Source organism: Ursus arctos, unplaced genomic scaffold (assembly GCF_023065955.2).
Source record: "Ursus arctos isolate Adak ecotype North America unplaced genomic scaffold, UrsArc2.0 scaffold_26, whole genome shotgun sequence".
NCBI classification, from domain to species: Eukaryota; Metazoa; Chordata; class Mammalia; order Carnivora; family Ursidae; genus Ursus; species Ursus arctos.
This window is the reverse complement of record NW_026622941.1, coordinates 32,289,301-32,307,757: the sequence shown is the minus strand read 5'-3', so window position 1 is coordinate 32,307,757 and position 18,457 is coordinate 32,289,301. Positions and strand designations below refer to the sequence as shown.

Here is an 18,457-nt window from a genome sequence, read left to right as displayed (position 1 = left end):
TTATTTCTAAATACTTAGGAACATCATTTCCACTACTGTTTTTTTCAATTTCTCTCTGTAAGTTGAAATAAAATAAGTAGTATGTAAGTCAGTTCATAGAACTATAAGATTGCTTTGTAGTATTGAGGAAAGAGAATAAAAACACTGATTGAAAACAATATTTTGCTAGGCAATGTGATAGGAGATGTTTATATTTTATGCACATTTCTCATTCCAGCCTTAAACAAATCTATGACGTAGATATTTTTATTAGTCCTATTTTGCAAATGAGAAAACTGGGGCTTAAAAAGAAATTAAATAATCCAGTAGGATGGCTATAATAATAATAATAAGAAGACAGATAATAACAAGTATTAAGAAGGATGTAGACAAACATTGCTGGTGGGAATATAGAATGACGCAGTCACTTTGGAAATCAGTTTGGCAGTTCCTTAAAAAATTAAACACAGATCTAAATATGACCTAGATAAGGACCTAAGAGAACTCAAAATAAATGTCCGCATAAAAACTTGCACATGAATGTTCATAGCAGCATTACTCCTAATAACCAAAAAATCAACCCAAAATAACAACACACATTACCCATGAGTGGATACCTAAAAGTCAGATAGCTTAATAATAGAATATAATTCAGCCATAAAAAGGCATGAAATACTGACATATGCCACAATCTAGATGAACTAGGAAAATTATGCTAATAAAAGAAACCAGACATAAAAGGCATAGAGACTCTTAACTATAGGGAACAAACTGAGGGTTGCTAGAGAGGAGGGGGTGGGGGAATGGGGTAATTGGGTGATGGGCTTTAAGGAGGGCACATAATGAAACGAGCACTGGGTGTTACATGCAACTGATGAATCACTAAATTCTACCCCTGAAACTAATACACTGTATGTTAACTAAATTGAATTTAAATAAATAAAAAAAATACCACATATTGTTTGACTCCATTTATACAAAATGTCCAGAACTGGCAAATCAATAGAAATAGAATGCAGCTTAGTTAGTGGTTGCCAGGGGCTGGAGAGAATGGGGAGTGGCTGCTAATGGCATGGACTTTCTTTTTGGAGTGACGAAAATGTTCTGGAATTAGGTAGTGGTGATAGGTATACAACTTTGTGAATATACTAAAAATTACCAAGTTGTACAATTTAAAAGGGTGAATTTTAAGGTACATGAGTTATACCTCAATAAAGCTGTTATTTAAAAATGAGGTTAAGAATTTATGTAGTATTACAAAATTGGAACAGGGTGAGCCAATATTTGAACCAAGACAATTAAGCTCTAGAGCCTGCATTTTTAATAGTTGTATTTTCTCTATCTCTAATGAGAAGAAATATACTAGCTGGTATCATTTTATTTGTCATTTGCTTGCCCTAAGGATATAATTTAGTACACATGGAAGGGCCAGGCTGAAGACTTCTATAAATAGTTTTCTCAAAACAATGCTTTTGGTAATAATCAGTTATAATGAATTATAATCACAGGCAAGAACTTGGAGGATATATATTTCATGCAGATAAAGCTATTCAGTACCTATTAACTTCCTATTACTGATTCCGCTTATTCTCTCCACCTCACATTCAACCCATCACAAATCTTGGCTCTGTCTTCAGCGTATATCCAGAACCCGACCTCTTCTCACTGCCGCTCCCAACTTCACCTTCATCCAGGCCACCATTATCTTTCACCAAGACGTGGCAATGGCCTCCTATCTGGCCTTGCTTTCCTACTCTTCTTATCTAGTATTTGTACTCTGCACAGTAGCCGTAATGGTCTGTTAAAAATGAAGGTCAGATTAGATTCCTCCTCTGGCTCTTTTCAAAGCCCATTGCTCCCAGTACAAAATCTAAAATCTTTCCAAGTCCTCCCAAATCTGCTGACATCACTGACCTTATCCACTCATGTTCTTCTTTATCATTGTACTTAGATATTCTAGTTTCATGTCTTAAACAATAATCTGCTCCTACTTCAGTAAATTTGCATTTACTGTACGAAGAACACTGACCTTCTTGGTAGTTCTTGACCTAGAAATCCACATGATCCCCTCACTTCATTCTCATTTCCTCTCAAACTTCACCTTAACAGAGAGGACTTTCTCAAATGTCTTACCGAGAAGATATGCTCTCTAACCTCTTGCCCCGCATTGTTTGTTTATTTTTCTTTAACAGCACTTGCCACCACCTGACATATGTTTATTTATTGTCCTCTCCACGCACCACTCCTAAACAGGTGGGATTACATTGAACTAGAAAGCTTCTGCACAGCAAAAACAACAACCAATAAAATGAAAAGACAACTTACAGAGTTGAAGAAAATATTTGCAAACTATCTGATAAGAGGTTAATATTCAAAATATATAAGGAACTCATAAAAATCAGTAGCAAAAAATGATGAATAATAAACCAATTAAAACACGAGCAAAAGATCTGAAAAGATAGTTCTCAAAGAAGACATACAAGTAGCCAGCAAGTATATGAAAAGGTACTCAGCATCAGTAATCACCAGGGAAATGCAAATCAAAACCACAATGAATTATCACCTTATGCCTATTAAGAAGGTTATTATTAAAAAAAAAAAAGACTAGTGTTGGTAAAGATGTGGAGAAAAGGGAACCCTGGTGCACTGTTGGTGGGCATGTAAATTGGTGCAGCCATTATGGAAAACTGAAAAATAGAACTATCATGTGACAGTCCCCCCACTGGATATTTATCTAAAGGAATTTAAATCAAGATCTCAAAGAGATACCTGTACTTTCATGTTCATTGAAGGATTATCCACAATAGCCAAGATATGGAAACAATTTAAATGCTATTGATAAATGAATCAATAAGAACACGTGATATATACATACAATGGCATATTACTCAGCCTTTAAAAAGAAGGAAATTTTGCGCTTTGCAACAGGGTTGGATCTGAAGGACACTGTGCTAAGTGAAATGAGCCAGACACACAAAGGCAAATACTTTATGATCTCACTTATATGTAGAATCCAAAATAGTCATACCTGTAGAAGCAGAGAATAGAATGGTAGTTGTTAGGACCTGAAGGGAGGGAAAAAATGAGGAAGTGAGGCCAAATGACAAGGTTTTAGTTATGAAAGATAAATAAGTTCTGGAGATCTACTATATAGCATAGTGCCTATAGATAACAATAATATACTAAAAATAACTAATAATAACTAAGCTAACAATATACTAACAATATACTATAGTAATTTAGTAAGAGGGTAAACCTTATGTTAATGTTCCTACCACACACACACACACACACACACACACACACACGACAATAATAAAGGAGGCAGGAAGGAACTTTGAAAGCTGATGGATATATTTATTGTCTTCATGGTAGTGATGGTTTCATAAGTGTATACTTTTCCCGAAATTCATTGATTTGTATACATTAAATATGTACATTGAAAAATTTTCAGCTTGAGTTATAATTGACAAATAAAATTGTAAGATGTTTAAGGTGTACAGCACGATGATTTTGTAAATGTGTACATTATGAAAGGGTCCCCCCATCAAGTTAATTAACACATGCATCACCTACATATTAACATTTTACCTGTTTTTTTCTTTTTGGTGAGGCATTTAAGTTCTAATCCCTTAATATATTTCAATACAATACAGTGTTATCAACTCTAGCCACCAAGCAATACATTAAATCCTCAGCTATTACTCATCTCATAACTGAAAATTTGTACCCCTTTACCAACCTCTCTCTAGTTCCCTAATTACGCATCCCTGACAGCCATTTTCTACTCCGTTTCTGTAAGTTCCACCTTCCCCCCCCCCCCCAGATTCCACATACAAGTGATACCATACATTGTATTTTTTTGTCTGGCTAAGTTATCTTAGCATTGTGCCTTCCAGTTTTATCCATGTTGCCACAAATGGCAGGGTTTCTTCTTTTTTAAGGCTGAATCAGATTTTGTATTTTACTGTATACATACACACATTTTCTTTATCCATTCATCTGTCAACAGACACTTAGGTTGTTTCCAAATCTAGGCTTTTGTGAATAATGCTGCAATGAACACGGGAGGCTTTTGGAGAAACTATTCTATTTTCAACAAAAACTAGTTTTTTACTGGCTTCTGGCAGTAACAGGTAACCATAAACCAAAGCTACTCATTCTGGACTGGGCATTAGCTTATTTATATAGCAATGAAGATAGGCATTTCCAGCAGCAATCTACTATCCATTTGAAATCATATATATGGAATGGAACCCCTGCCCCCATTAAGGTCTCACAGGTAAAATTCAGATCAATGAATGGTTCCTTAATGCCTGAAAATGTGATTCCTCCTACTTGACTGCCACCTCTTTTTTTAAATTTATTTAATTTTAAAATTTTTAAAAAATTTAAAATTTTCATGCCTTTTTCTTGAAGCGGGAACTTTCTTATAACCAGTTGACACAAAAGGATAAGACTCAAAGCCAGATTACCAATGACTCCAAGGCCAGATTATCAATGGCCCCAGTATCAGTGAAAAGTGAGTTATGTGACATTATAGCTTGTCTCAGGCATGGTCAAAAAGACAACTGGGAAGGAAATTTCTCATTGGCCATTGTGCTTGGTAGAAGGTTGGCTTGAAGTCAAGATTTACACTGATTCCTGGGAAGTAGCAAATAATTTCTATAAATAGCCAAGGGAAGAAACGAAACAAGATAATGACCTCATGAGATGAAAAGTAGAAGAGTATATTGGAGAGCCATGATATTCAGTTTCTCCCTGACATGTGGAATTCTTATTGCTATCAGATAAATATACATGCTCACTAATTGCTTGCAAAGTTGAATTTATTTTTCAGATTCAGTCAACGTGAGAACAAAATGCCTCGTAGTAAGAACTCACTTTTTGAGTGAGATACAAATTGGAGAATGACACAAAGAACATTTAAAGAAATCATTTGGTTCACCCAGTATAGATCCAGGTCTGAACGTAAATAAGTGTGTGCTTACCAAACGTTCCCTACCAGGAATTTTCATGGGAGAATCAGGTAATTAACAGCGTGTGTTAACCACATTTGTGGTTGTCAGTAAATCTTTCCCATCCTACCTAGTAGTTGTTAAATGCGGTTCATGAATAATGTAGCAGTTAGGGTAGGATGGAGGTCATACTTGGGCTCAAAAGCTTAAATTTGCTTTACTGAAGCCAGTAGGAATACCACAATGCTGAAAATAAAGTGATCTGCCTTTTGCCATCACCATGGGTGCCAGTTGCCCACCTGGTAACAAGTGAATAACTGATATTTTTCTTTTGGGGAGAGGACAATATTTGGTTTTTTTTTTCTGATATAACCTGCTATTGATTTTGATTTTCCCTTTGTGTTCAGTATGTCTCAGAAAGTATTGCTATCCATAGGCTTATTGAATATTTTATTCATGACCACGAAATGCTGCACAGCACTTCTTCCAACCAAGGACTTTGTTTCAAAATACAACAAACAAACAAACAAAAAAAACAAAGGCAATGGGTACATATTACATGAATTATTTTATAATTCCTTATTATTCAGGGATGGTAAATCTTGAAGGATTGGCCTATTGAGAATTCTGCGCTGACACCAGCTGGGGGTTCTATGCCCTAACTTCCCAGCAAGTTTATTGTGCTGATTGCAGGAGATATTAGCTGAACCATAAGTCAACATTTACATTCTCTTCCATTTGGTGAGACTCCCTGCTAGCCATTTTGAGTCTTCTGTGACTCCAGACCAGCCTTCCTAAGCGGAAAAGGCTATCATCATATTGTATGGGATGATCAATTCTGACTATCAAGGGAAAATAGAGGTACTGTCACACAGTAAGGGCTGAGACGTGTGCTGTTGACTCTATGTTTTATCATTCCCTGAGGTAAAAAGTATTGAAAAACCCCTACAACTCCATCCAATTGGATTTTCAAGGGCTCAAATCCCTCATAATTTTCCCAACTGACAAACTCTGGTATAGCCTGAGAGGAAAAAAGCTGGAATGAGTGACAGACATGGAGGAAAGTCAAGAGCCTTGGGACCAACTATAGAAGTGATGCCTGTAATATACACTTGTGTTTTGCTATTATTCATCTTTGGTTGGTAGTTACCAATATACTAACATACCCGTTTTCTTTCCCTACTACTGGGCAGAGTATTTAATGAATGTTAAATTTACCACTAGTCCAAGTTACATAGAAAGGTGAGTAGTACATGAAAGGGTTATGATAAATTACATTGGGCAAGTGTTAATGACTGTAGATGTTTATTTACGAAAATAATTTTGTACAAGGCACATTTAGAAATGTATAGGAAGAAGGATGTGTGTATGGACAGCAAAGTAGTAGAATACACTGACGACGGTCATAACGTTATCGAACCTCAACTTCTCCTTCTAGCTAACTACCCCAATGGTATACACAATACAAGGAGAGGAGTGGGCTGGGGGGGTGACCTTTAGTTCACTTTTAGTCTCATCGAGTTCGTGGTATCTATAGGACATCTAGTTAGAGGTGTAAATTCAGAGTTGTATCAATGTGTCTGTAACTCAGAGAAGAGCTTGGGGTTGGAGACTGGAAATCCTTGGTGTCTCTACACATCTACCTGTGCTGATGAAATCATCCAAGGAGCCTGAGTGATGTGAGAAGAGGAACAGGATGCAGCTTTGGAGAATTGAGATGTCAAGGACTGACAACAGTGAAGGTGTCCACAAATGTAGCGGCACTATTAAAAATGATGCCACAGAAACAGCCAGAAAAACATTTCAAGAAAAAGTGAGAATGTCATCAGACCGTACTTCAAGAATTGTTAAGGCCACTGGTGTTCTTTTTTTTTTTTAATTTTTTTTTTAAAGATTTTATTTATTTATTTGACAGAGATAGAGACAGCCAGCGAGAGAGGGAACACAAGCAGGGGGAGTGGGAGAGGAAGAAGCAGGCTCCTAGCGGAGGAGCCTGATGTGGGGCTCGATCCCATAATGCCGGGATCACGCCCTGAGCCGAAGGCAGATGCTTAACCGCTGTGCCACCCAGGTGCCCCAAGGCCACTGGTGTTCTGGGCAGAGAAGTCGTCATAGAATGAAAGGGATGATGTACTAGAGTAGAAAAGCGAGGGAAGAGGACAAAAACTTAATTTCGGTTTTTCCTTTCCTTTCCTAAACGTAAGTTTAGCTGTGAAGGAAAAGGATGAAACAGGACAATGTTCTCACAGGATAAAGAGTAGAAGAATATATTGGAAAGCCACGATATGACTCCGTTTCTCTTTGAGGTGTAGCATGCTTATGGCTGTGAATAAAAACATACGCTCAATAACTGCTTGCAAACTTGTATTTATTTTTCAGATCCAGTCAACATGAGAACAAAATGCCTCATAATGAGAACTCACTTTTTGAGTGAGATACAAATGTTTAGGTAGTGTATTTAGTGATCATTTTTGCTCCTTTATCAAATAAATAGCTGGCCTGCTCTACCTGGAAAGGTTACAATAGTGTTAACTGACGGCTGGGGTTACAGATTGTTGGCATAAGTCCGAGCAGGAACACGTTGTGACGTGCCTGTATCTGTAAGGTAGTGTACTGCCATCAGGACAGTTAAGAACGACTTCTCGGAACTCGTAGTTATCTTCTCGGCAGCAAAGGCATGAATTTGTCAACTGATAGAGAGTATAATTGTACCTAAAGGAAAAGAAAACGCAGCAATAAATATTTTGGGGATATCTTCTGAAGCAAATTGACATCAATCCTCAAATTATAATCGTTGAGGTGATTTAGCAATCCTTCCGACCAATTTATTCTTTTCCTACACCTTTCATTTCCCCCTCACCATGAACTTCTGATATGGCTCTGTGGTACTGGTCTCTAAGACCAAGAGAAATAAATCCAAAATGGAAATATATAAGCTCATCATTAGAGCAGTATGGTGCAGAAATATAAACAGATTTTTAAATATACTTCATGCCAAACTATTATTCTCCAAATATTAATCTGTACATGAAAATGTCCATGAAGGAAAAAAAATATACATATATATCATGTCTAAAATGCAAGTGGTGGTTTAGAAACATTGCTTAAAAGAGCAAGAGTATTTGCTCAAGTAGTCTCGGTAATCACTGTGTGAAATAAAATACATTTGCCGTGAACATATTATGTTTGACTTATTTAGAAAACTACTTTAAAATGATACATCACTATTGAAAATGCTTATTTTATTTCTCAGATTTTAATATTTTAGATATTTGGTTGGTCAGGTCTTGATCCTTAGCTGTCATGTAAAAAATGTTCCATGTAATGTTTTAAAAGCTTAATTTCCTCCACAGTGTTACAAAATTAATGCACAGTACGCTTTCAAAGAAAAACTCACCGGACAGTCTTCTTGCATTCCCCCACACATCTTGCCATCTCGATTCTTTTCTGGCAACCATTGTACTTTATAGTCACAGTCACGGGTGAAGTTCTACAATTAGGCTTACCTAAAACAAAATGGGTAACAGAGTCACAAATGAGGTTTAACATTAACAATTGCTAAGTCTCAGTTTTCTTAACCTTAAGTAGAGAATAACGACACAAAATACTTCACGGCATTGTTGAAGGGATTAACTGCCTCAGCAGCCAGCACAAGGTACCTGGTTAATATTCAATAATTGTCTTTAATAAATGTTATCTTTTAATTATTGCTATCATTACTGTCATAGGAGGAGGAGGGAGGGGACAAGGGAGAAAGGAGGAGGGAAGAGAGGGGAGGGAAGGGAAGATGAAGGGAATGTTTTTTTTTTTTTTTTAAAGATTTTATTTATTTATTCGACAGAGATAGAGACAGCCAGCGAGAGAGGGAACACAAGCAGGGGGAGTGGGAGAGGAAGAAGCAGGCTCATAGCGGAGGAGCCTGATGTGGGGCTCGATCCCATAACGCCGGGATCACGCCCTGAGCCGAAGGCAGACGCTTAACTGCTGTGCCACCCAGGCGCCCCGGAATGGATTGTTTTTGACATCCATTTCTCCTTTCTGATCATCCTTATGATCTAATATAGCAATTTACAACACAACCTGCTGATACTAGGAGAGCAAACTACATTTTTTTCATGAAAATTAAATTTCTCTCTTATAAACATCATTAGTTTTTACTGGGAAGAATGTTTCAACCAACATGAAAAAGTAACTACATTATGTACAAGTATCAATTATTAGTTTATAGATATAGGTTAGATTATCTGTATGTTAAAAACGCAGGAGACTTTCTATTAATGATCTGCCATTTTGTTTTAAACAAACACTAAATTTTTGTTAACAGTTGACATTTCCTCTTCATGTGGAGCTTAATGCTACTTACATGTATAGCAACATTTTTTTGAATCATAGACTCTGTCTTCCTATAAGGGCAAGAGAAATAGAAAAAAGACTTAAAAGGTCTGTATTTTTGTATAAATAATATAACATTTTTTAACTTATGCGACTAACATTACAAAGGGGGAAATGGAACAGATAAACATGCTGATCTCAGATCCAGGAAGCATGGATGAAAGAGCATAGTAATAAAAATGAGTCTGAATATTTACACTAAAATTTTTCAATAGTGGGAATAAAGCGAAAAATATTTAAACTAAATTTTTCTTTAAAATAACATGCAAAAAGGTAAAAAAAAACCCTCCCTTATTTTAATTGAACAATGCTTTAATAATAATATTACTACTAGATGCCGTAAGTTTCCCATAGGCAGGATTTTTATCTTACACATCATTATAATCTCATACCTATCAATGTCTCAAAGTAAAAACTCAATAAATGCTTAAATCCAACACTGGAGTACTGAAATCAAACTTTATATTATCAATTATATCTTCAGAAAGAAAAATAAGCTAAGTTTGAACCATAAATTGTGAGCATTTATTATTAATTAAAACTTAAGATTAAAACAGCATTTATTAATACAAAATCCTCACCATATTGGGGGGGAGGTAAAAATGAAGACTGTGTCACAAAGAAAGTTCTGAACAGTAAACTTATATGTGATTTTTATGAAAAATTTGTATTTTTATAGAAAACGATTAACTGAATCCATGAACCTTGAAAAAAAACAAGATTTTTTTTTTGGTTTGTTTAAAAATGGTAAAATGCTTTCTAAAGTAACTTACTTCTAGAATAGTACTAAATTAAGTTTTATAGAGCCTGCAAATATAACTTTGATATGAAAAATATACTTGGCAATAAAAAGGTGTGAAACGTATCTGGAACGGAAACCACAAGGAATTTACGTCTGTTGGCCAGACACATATTTTCCAAATGAGAAAGAAGACAGCTTGTGCTTATAAGAAGTGGATGTTGTTGATCATTACTTAAGAAGATGACTTACTTCTGCACACCAGGTCTGCTTTGGGCAGTCTTGCACCACTGCCATGAAACCAGTGTCGTAGCAGGAGTAGGAGATGCATGGGTTGTTGGGATCATCAAATGAAGCCCCGATCTGGGAAGCAGGAAGGAAGAGAGAACCAAATAATTATTCACCTTGATTTCTTTTTGAGGTTGAAAATAAAATCTGTTTTAAAAAAATCAAATTCATAATATTTAATGAATTTCCAGAGGCACTTTCAGTCATTAATTAATATTTAAGAAAAAGTGGATTGAAAGACTTCTACTTTCATGAATAAACCAGCGTGCCTCCTTGAGAGCACAGAATGTGTCAGGATTCTCAGTCCTAAAATGAAGAACCACATACTGTATTCACCTGCTCAGCCACTCTATTATAGTTTTCAAGTATTTTCAAGAAAGGGTATTTTATGGTTAACAGTCAGTCAACCAATTGCTATGCTTTAAGCTTGAGGGAAAATAAGAAATCTAAGTAGAAAAAAACGGTACAAAATAGTTTTATCAGATTACCACAAATGACAATCCCACAAACCATCCTACATGACTTCTGCTTGTGTTTCTATTTCTGCTTGTATTTCTATACTTTTAAAGTTCTCTGGATTGCTTTAAAAATCATTTATGCTCAAAATTCAAACATCAGTTTGGGAAACTGTATTTCAAACTGCCAAATTAACTTTCTGGTAAACCAGAATTTTGTTATTTCAACTATTTTGCATATAAATGGTTAGAGGTAAAACTTTCCTTTTGTTCTTTAAACATCACCATATTTTACGTTTAAAAATTGGCATAGATTCTCAAGTCACTATCACCTTTGGAAACTAAAAATTAAGAAACCCAGACAGGAATTTGAGTGTGATAAATAAGTTATTGAGCTAAAACGCTCATTGGCTCTGTTTTATATATTTCTTAACATACTGCATAGATTTTATTTTAGACTTTTTTAATACTTAGTATCACCAGCTCAAATGTATTATCAATTTGAGAACCATCTGGGTTTTATGACTTCTTGGTACCTTTCCTGAAAAGGTAAATTACTTTCCAAAATGCCAAATCAGTTGGCAAAATCCAGCCCTGAATATACGTGTTGCTATATTCACATAATGGCGTTCTAGTCTTTGGGGGTTTTTCATTTGATCTCTGACAGTTTGGCCATCTGATCTTTCTGGTTATAATTACAGTTTAACTCTGTTCATTGATTTGAATGTCACAGAGTGTGCCTTCTCCATCTGGTCAGACCCCTGGGAAATTTAATTCACAAGTTAGGTAGTTAATGATCAAGTATATTTTCTCCCTTTGAACTTAGTCATGCTGAGTGTTACATTTGATGCTGCTTTTGAAATGAATATAGGAAAAAAAATGAACAGATTCTGTTCCACCATTACCTATGAATTTTCCATATCATAAGCTGAAAGAGCCTGCCACTCATTCATAATTATATAAATAAAGATATTTTAAAGTAAAAACGGCCTTACCTTATAATCAATACTGTTAAACAAACATGTTCTTGGTTCTGAAAAATAAATACATTATTTTATTCTAAAATAAACATTATAATTCTGTTTATATTTATAAATCAGAAACTATATATGGGATCATATTTATCAACCAATTAAAATGTTTCTTCCCACAACAACATCATCTCCTTTTAATCTACTATTTATATTCATAATTGTTAATTCTGGGTTTTCTCCACTCCAAAGATAGTGAGCTTTGGGGCAAGTATGATTCTGTTTTATTGACCACACCCATCTAGCAGAAAGTTGACATGTATTAGAAGCTCAATAAATATCTCCTGACTACATGAATAAGTAAACAACTATTCAATTCAAATAACGTATTGTGAATACACACCACAGTATCCGATTTCACAGCAGGTGTCATTGTCTCGGAACTTTACGAGTCTCTCTCCAGTTTTGCATGTGGGTGCAGAAGGGCATTCCTTGAGGTTACAGTCCACGGTATTTGCATCAGTACAGGTGCATGTGTAACAATTGGCAGTCCATTTCTCTCCAGGCTACAGACACAAACCAAGTTTAGACTTCTATTCAAATACAGGAATGACAGCAAATTTGGATTAAAGTAGAGAAAAACTGTACTTACAGATTTCTCTTCTCCCAGTGGACCATGACAAACTGTTAACATGAGATGGTAAAGGCTAATTAAATTTGGCAAAATAGAACCATCTGTTATGTGTAGATAACTACCAGGTGGCCAATACTGTAACTGGAACCAGAGTTTCAGAAACTGAATTGTGAAGAATTGTATGGTGCCTTAAGGTGGATAAATCACACCCACTTATTTGAGTAAACCGTCTCTAATGAGTATAGATACATTTCGTATTTTACAATCTCAGCATAGGATAATTATTAATTTCTGCTGGCAGTGGTCAATAAATCTTATGACTACTGTTTTATTTACTATTCTGCAGTCTGACTTCTACCATCCTAACCCTACAAGTCACTAAGACTGTAATTATCAGTCCTTAAGGCCCTTTATCAGTGTTTCAATTTCTCCACAACTGCTGACATTTTCAACCCTCATGTTCTTGAAAATGTTCTCCTTCCTTCAAATTCAACACTCTGAAATTCTTTTCTTTATTAGCACCCCTTTCTCTTCCCTCCCATTGTCTCTGCCCTTTCCCTGGTACTTTCTACCTTCTTCAGTGTCCACTGCAATGTCAAGTGGATGACTCTCAAACTTGTAGCTCCAGTCCAGACACTTCTTGTAAAGTATGGACCCAGGATTCCCTCAGCCTAATAGTATCGCAGCAGACCTATGAGACCCTCAAACTCAATATGCATAAAACAGATCATATCATCTTGCCCCTGAAACCAGATTCTCATCTGAACTGGCTTCCTCCTGTTGAGAACCAAACTATTCTTTCAATTATTTGAGCTTAAAACCGAGGAGTCATTTTGATTCCTTCCATTCCATCACTTGGCATCCAATCGACCAAAAATCCTGTATCTTCTTCTTCACTTCAACCCCTTCCTTTCCTGGCTATACTACAATACTACTCCAGGACTTTGTTATCTTTAAGCTAGCACACTTGGGCTTTTCCAGAAAACTCTGAGTCAGACCTCTTCCTGATCCAATCAAATCCCTATACCACAGGTAGAATAATTTTCCTAAAGCCTAATTTTCATCTCATCATTGCCTTGGTTGAAAACTTTTTAAAAAGTATTTATTTATTTGAGAGAGACAGAGCACAGGTGAGGGGCAGAGGGAGAGAATCTTCAAACAGTCTCCCTGCTGAGCACGGAGCCCGACTTGAGACTTGATCTCACAACCCATGAGATTATGGCCTGAGCTGAAACAAAGAGTTAGACGCTTAACTGACTGAGTCCCCCAGGCACCCCTTGGCTAAAAACTTCTGATGGCCCCTTATAGATTTGTAAAAGAAATACCTTCTTTTAGCATTCTAGCTTTTGAGGTCTGCCACAGCGTGGCTCCAACGTCCTTTTTCAACTCAGTCTTACTTTTCTCATTTACATGCCCTGGACTAGTCTACATATTATTCTCAAATTCTAGATCTGTAGTGAAATACCTAAGGACTCCTCCAACTATACAATACATGTAACACACATGTGACATATAAAATGTGCACTCTATATAATACATATTTCACTTTTTAATGTGAAATTTATTTTTAGCCTTATATGAAAATTGTCTGTTTCTTTTAAAACATTCCTCTCCCACTATATCGTAAGATCAGAGAATGATTTGGGGGGGGGGTTAACTTCTGTTACTTCCTACAAAACATAGCATATTGGATTGAGAATAGTGGGAACTTCAAATCCTCTAGAATTATTGAACTTTGGTTAACTTTAATTTCTCTTGCTACAAATCAATCCTCAAAAAATCTGGAATTATCTAGTTTAAAAAATACTATCAAATGACAATTTTTTGATGAAGATATCATATCACTACATAAAACACTTTATTTAGTAGGTAAACTCTATTTTGAGTAAGTAACAAGATGCATTTGTTTGGTTTCGTCGCATTAGTTTGTGGGTGAGAAAACAAGACTACCATTCACTATTTGGTGAATAAAATCTACTTCAAGTTCTCCTATTCTGTAACATTTCCACAGCTAGTAACTTTTATTGGCGTGACCTCTGATATTTGACTTGCAGGGAGAAGAACAAATGTAGAATGATCGAATTTCAAGGGGAAGTATTATTACCTGGAGGTGGCGGATGTGATGGTGGACAACCTGTGTAAAAACAGACACCTCGTGTTAGCCTCTAAAGTTACTGAAATTGTTTGGGGATAAAATCGTTATCTAATAACTAAAAATAATTGGCTACATTGCTAATCTTACAAACAGACTTATTCCTGTCTACTTTCCTTTCTGCTCCTCATGGCAGTTCAAATTCCACCATCAGAGAATGTTCCCTTTGAAGCTCAAATTTTAATGGGAGGGGACTATGGGAGTCTACAGGAGAAAGGAGAACACATCACGGTAAACTGTTTTCAAGCCCTTTCCCCCCCCATTTCACGAGAAATATTTACCAATCCCCTTTCTTTTTCTCTTTCTTTTTTTTCTCTCTGATCAATATCTTTAGTCCTGGGAAACAAGTATTAAGGGACACAAACACTGTTTACTAAGGGGTGGCTATAGCCATTTCATAGTGCATACACTCATTGCATATTTCCCCATCAGGTGAACTTTGAGCAAATGAGGTATGTATAATCATGTCCTATTTGCAAGTCAAGAAAAGAAGAATTTTTTTAAACCAATGTGTAGAGATTTTAGGGAGCAAATTATTTTCTGAAGTTTTAGACAATACAGAAGGCAATGTTACTGATTATTCTCAGAAATGGGGAAACTGTTCATCAAGGTTCTAGATCACTTTGCTGTTCAATAAGGAACTTATAAAGAAATATATTTTTAAATTATGACATTTTCTCATACTAAACCATGAGATTTTCCTAATACTAAAGGTAGTGGTTTTTGTGAAAGATTGCAAAAAAGAATTCTAACTTGAATTTGAATATACTTATTGATGTCTAATAACTGTTTAATATCCAGAAGCCTATTATGTAAGAAAGAAAAAAAGATTGTTGAATTCTCAAATATTTCTATTAGGTAAAATCATATTATCAATCAATAAAATGGAAAAATAGCTAACATATCATTTTGTGATTATTTAATACTTTTAATTTATATGTTGCCTAAGTGATTTTGTGTAGAACAATGCAAAGTAACTAACCGGATGAGCAAATGTCCCTAACTCCGAAATAACATTTAAGGACCAAATATAAGATGAAATGTTAGATGCTCACTATTACTTTTTTACTTAACTCAGAGTTGTATCAAGTAATATTCTAGTGATTTCTATATTGGCCATATAAGAATACCAGATTCAAAATGTTGCATTAGTCTTATTTAGTAATGGGGAACACCTGAACTGTCAGATCACGGCATAAATACCAAATAACAAAGAATTTAATAGCAATCTTTCTAATTGATTCACACAATATCCACATAACTGTAGTGCTATTTTCAAGCAGGAAGGATTTCCAATTAAATAAATATTCTACTGAATAGTCTCTTATAAACACGTTTCTACATCGACATTTTTGTGACTTCTTGTGTTTAGCTAATGTCACCTGGTTTATCTGAAGAGCTTGTAGTACCACTGCTGGGTGATGCAGGTTTATTTTCATGTCCACTAGTTGCACCACCAGATGTTACAGATGTACCTGTTATAAAGGAAAAAGATGGAAAAGGCTAATTCCCAGAATTTCTTAAGCTAGGAGATAGCTAATTCTGACTTAAATTAACTTCCAACAAAAAATTACAAAAATTTCCATTTATCTATATCAATATTACCCTTTATACATTTCCAAAGATGTACTCCGACATACGTTTATTTATTATTTTATTGGATTCTCATAGATTATATTCCCCATTTTTTACTGATAAGAAAACTGAAGTTACAGAGGTTGAGGGATTCATTCACTTAATTGCATGATACTGGTTCTAGGAAAAATGTTTACATATGGACTCTCCTTGGGCAGGTGGTTTATTTGGGGATTTTTTTATTGCCCTTCAGAAATGGTTATTGAATGCTTAACAAATGTCTTTTTAGGCTCTATGTACATAATTAGTTGTTTTTATTTCTCTTAGGTCTGTTAGTATGAACTATATTAATGGATTTCTTAATTTTGAAAACACTTTCACTAAAAATTAATAGGAATTCTTATTAAACCTTATTTTAGTGTGCTTTTGAATTCTAATTTCAGCTGTTTGTTGTTTGCTATCCAAACTCTTAAACTGCTCCTTTTCTGGGCTTTTAGCTTTATTTCTCTTTTGATAAGCTCTATTTTACAATAACATTTTTATATAATCCCTTTAGCACCCTCCCAATTTTCTTTCAGGTAGTATCTACTGGTTCTCCCTTAATAAATAATTTATTAATTAAATTAATAAATTAATTAAAATAAATTAACAAATAAATTGATAAATTATTAATGTAATTAATGAATTAATAAAATAAATAATTACTAATATTATTTCTTCTTCTTCCCTTCTCCTCCTCTTGTTCTGTATTTTCCAATTTAAATGCCATTTTCTTTTTTAATACTATTTATTTTTACTACTTTAGTAAACTTGAGCTTCTCTCATCTGGTTCATGAGCTTTAAGTAATTTGTTTGACTACTATCTAATCAAGATTATCACATCTTCTTTCTTATTGCTGATGTAGGAAAGATGTTGGGGTTTGGAGTCAACAGCCAAGAAACAATTGTTGAGACGTCTTTGGTCAAAACGGTGGTTTTATTAAAGCACAGGGGAAGGACCCATGGGCAGAAAGAGCTGCCCTGGGGTCATGAGGAGTGGTCCATTACATACTTTCCAGTTGGGAGACGGTTAGGGATAGCTTAAGGCCCTAAGGAATTTTGGAACAGATTTCCAGGACCTTAAGGGGCTAGCTATTGTTGGGAAAAGGTCATTCATTACTATCTAATATAACCTTCATCATGAGACCCTTCTGATGTATATCAGTGGGTCATATACTAGGCAGATGATTGCCACCATGTGTCTTGGGGGTAGAGATAAAGGAAGCTTCCAAAGGAATTTGCATACCTTAAAGTAGACTTACAGGATCCTGGGAGTAGGGCTAAGATTATCTTTGCACTTAGTTAAGTACTAACATTCAGGCAGTTGAGTTCCTAGAGGAATGGCACTCTGCCTGTTTCAAGCATTTGTCAATGGGCTGTTAAGTAGTAAGGAAATTTAATTTTTCTCTCGCCTTTATTTCCCACATCTTCCCCATCTATCTATTAGTAATAAATGATATTTTTAGTTGGTCAAATACGAAACATTTATGTAGTTTTCTTCCACCTTTCTTTCAAATTCGGTTCCTGCTTTAGAGTTAGAGTTAAAGATAGTGCTCTAATCATTTCAGTCATTTTCAAGGCATCTCTTTGTTGCTTACCACTCATTCTCTAGTGATTTTATTATGAAGAGCTCATGGGTACGTAATTCCCTCAATTCCTTCCTGTTTTCAACAATTTTCCTAGAGCTCGATACCTGAATTACATTTAGCTGCATTGACAACCCTTAGCCTACATTTTCCTTCCTTCCTTGAGTTTCTTAATGCTACTCTGTCTTGACAACTCTGATACCAACCTGATGACAGGTTGATGACAACTCTGATTTTCTTTCTTTTTAAATGACTTTTTCTTTTTGCCTCAAGGTCCAGAGAATGTATCTTTCATGTCTAACAGATTTTTCTAAGTTTAATAGTTTTCTAAAATAACTCACCAAATTTATTGTTCAGGATTTAACCTTCCAGGTAGATGATAGGTCCTTTCAACATATAAATTTAGGATTTCTCTTTTAATTGCAGGAAACTTGTCCACATTTTATAGTTTTAAATATTATTTCTGTCTCATTGCTTTTGCTCCTCCAGAAACTGCAATAATATATATGCTGGATATTTTTATCTGTTTCCTATAATGATGTCCAACTTTGATCTACTTTATCTTTTTAAAAAATGTCTGCAATATTTTTTTGGATCTTCTCAATTCTATCCTCTATGGCCTCTGCCATGCTTTCAGTCTCATATATTCTCTGCTGGGTAGCTTGCAATTGGTCTGTATTTTTTAGATA

At 35.2% G+C, this 18,457-nt stretch overlaps 1 protein-coding gene across 1 annotated transcript; it reads right to left on the bottom strand.

Moving 5' to 3' along the window:
- Positions 1–7,465: 7,465 nt before the first annotated feature.
- MUC19 (mucin 19, oligomeric) lies at positions 7,466–16,007 on the bottom strand. The gene is made up of 9 exons (XM_057318827.1): positions 15,911–16,007; positions 14,521–14,550; positions 12,435–12,466; positions 12,186–12,348; positions 11,807–11,844; positions 10,321–10,431; positions 9,301–9,340; positions 8,335–8,443; positions 7,466–7,649 (listed from the first exon to the last, which is right to left on the bottom strand). The coding sequence occupies exons 1-9, from the start codon at positions 16,005–16,007 to the stop codon at positions 7,466–7,468; spliced, it is 804 nt and encodes a 267-aa protein (XP_057174810.1).
- Positions 16,008–18,457: the final 2,450 nt, after the last annotated feature.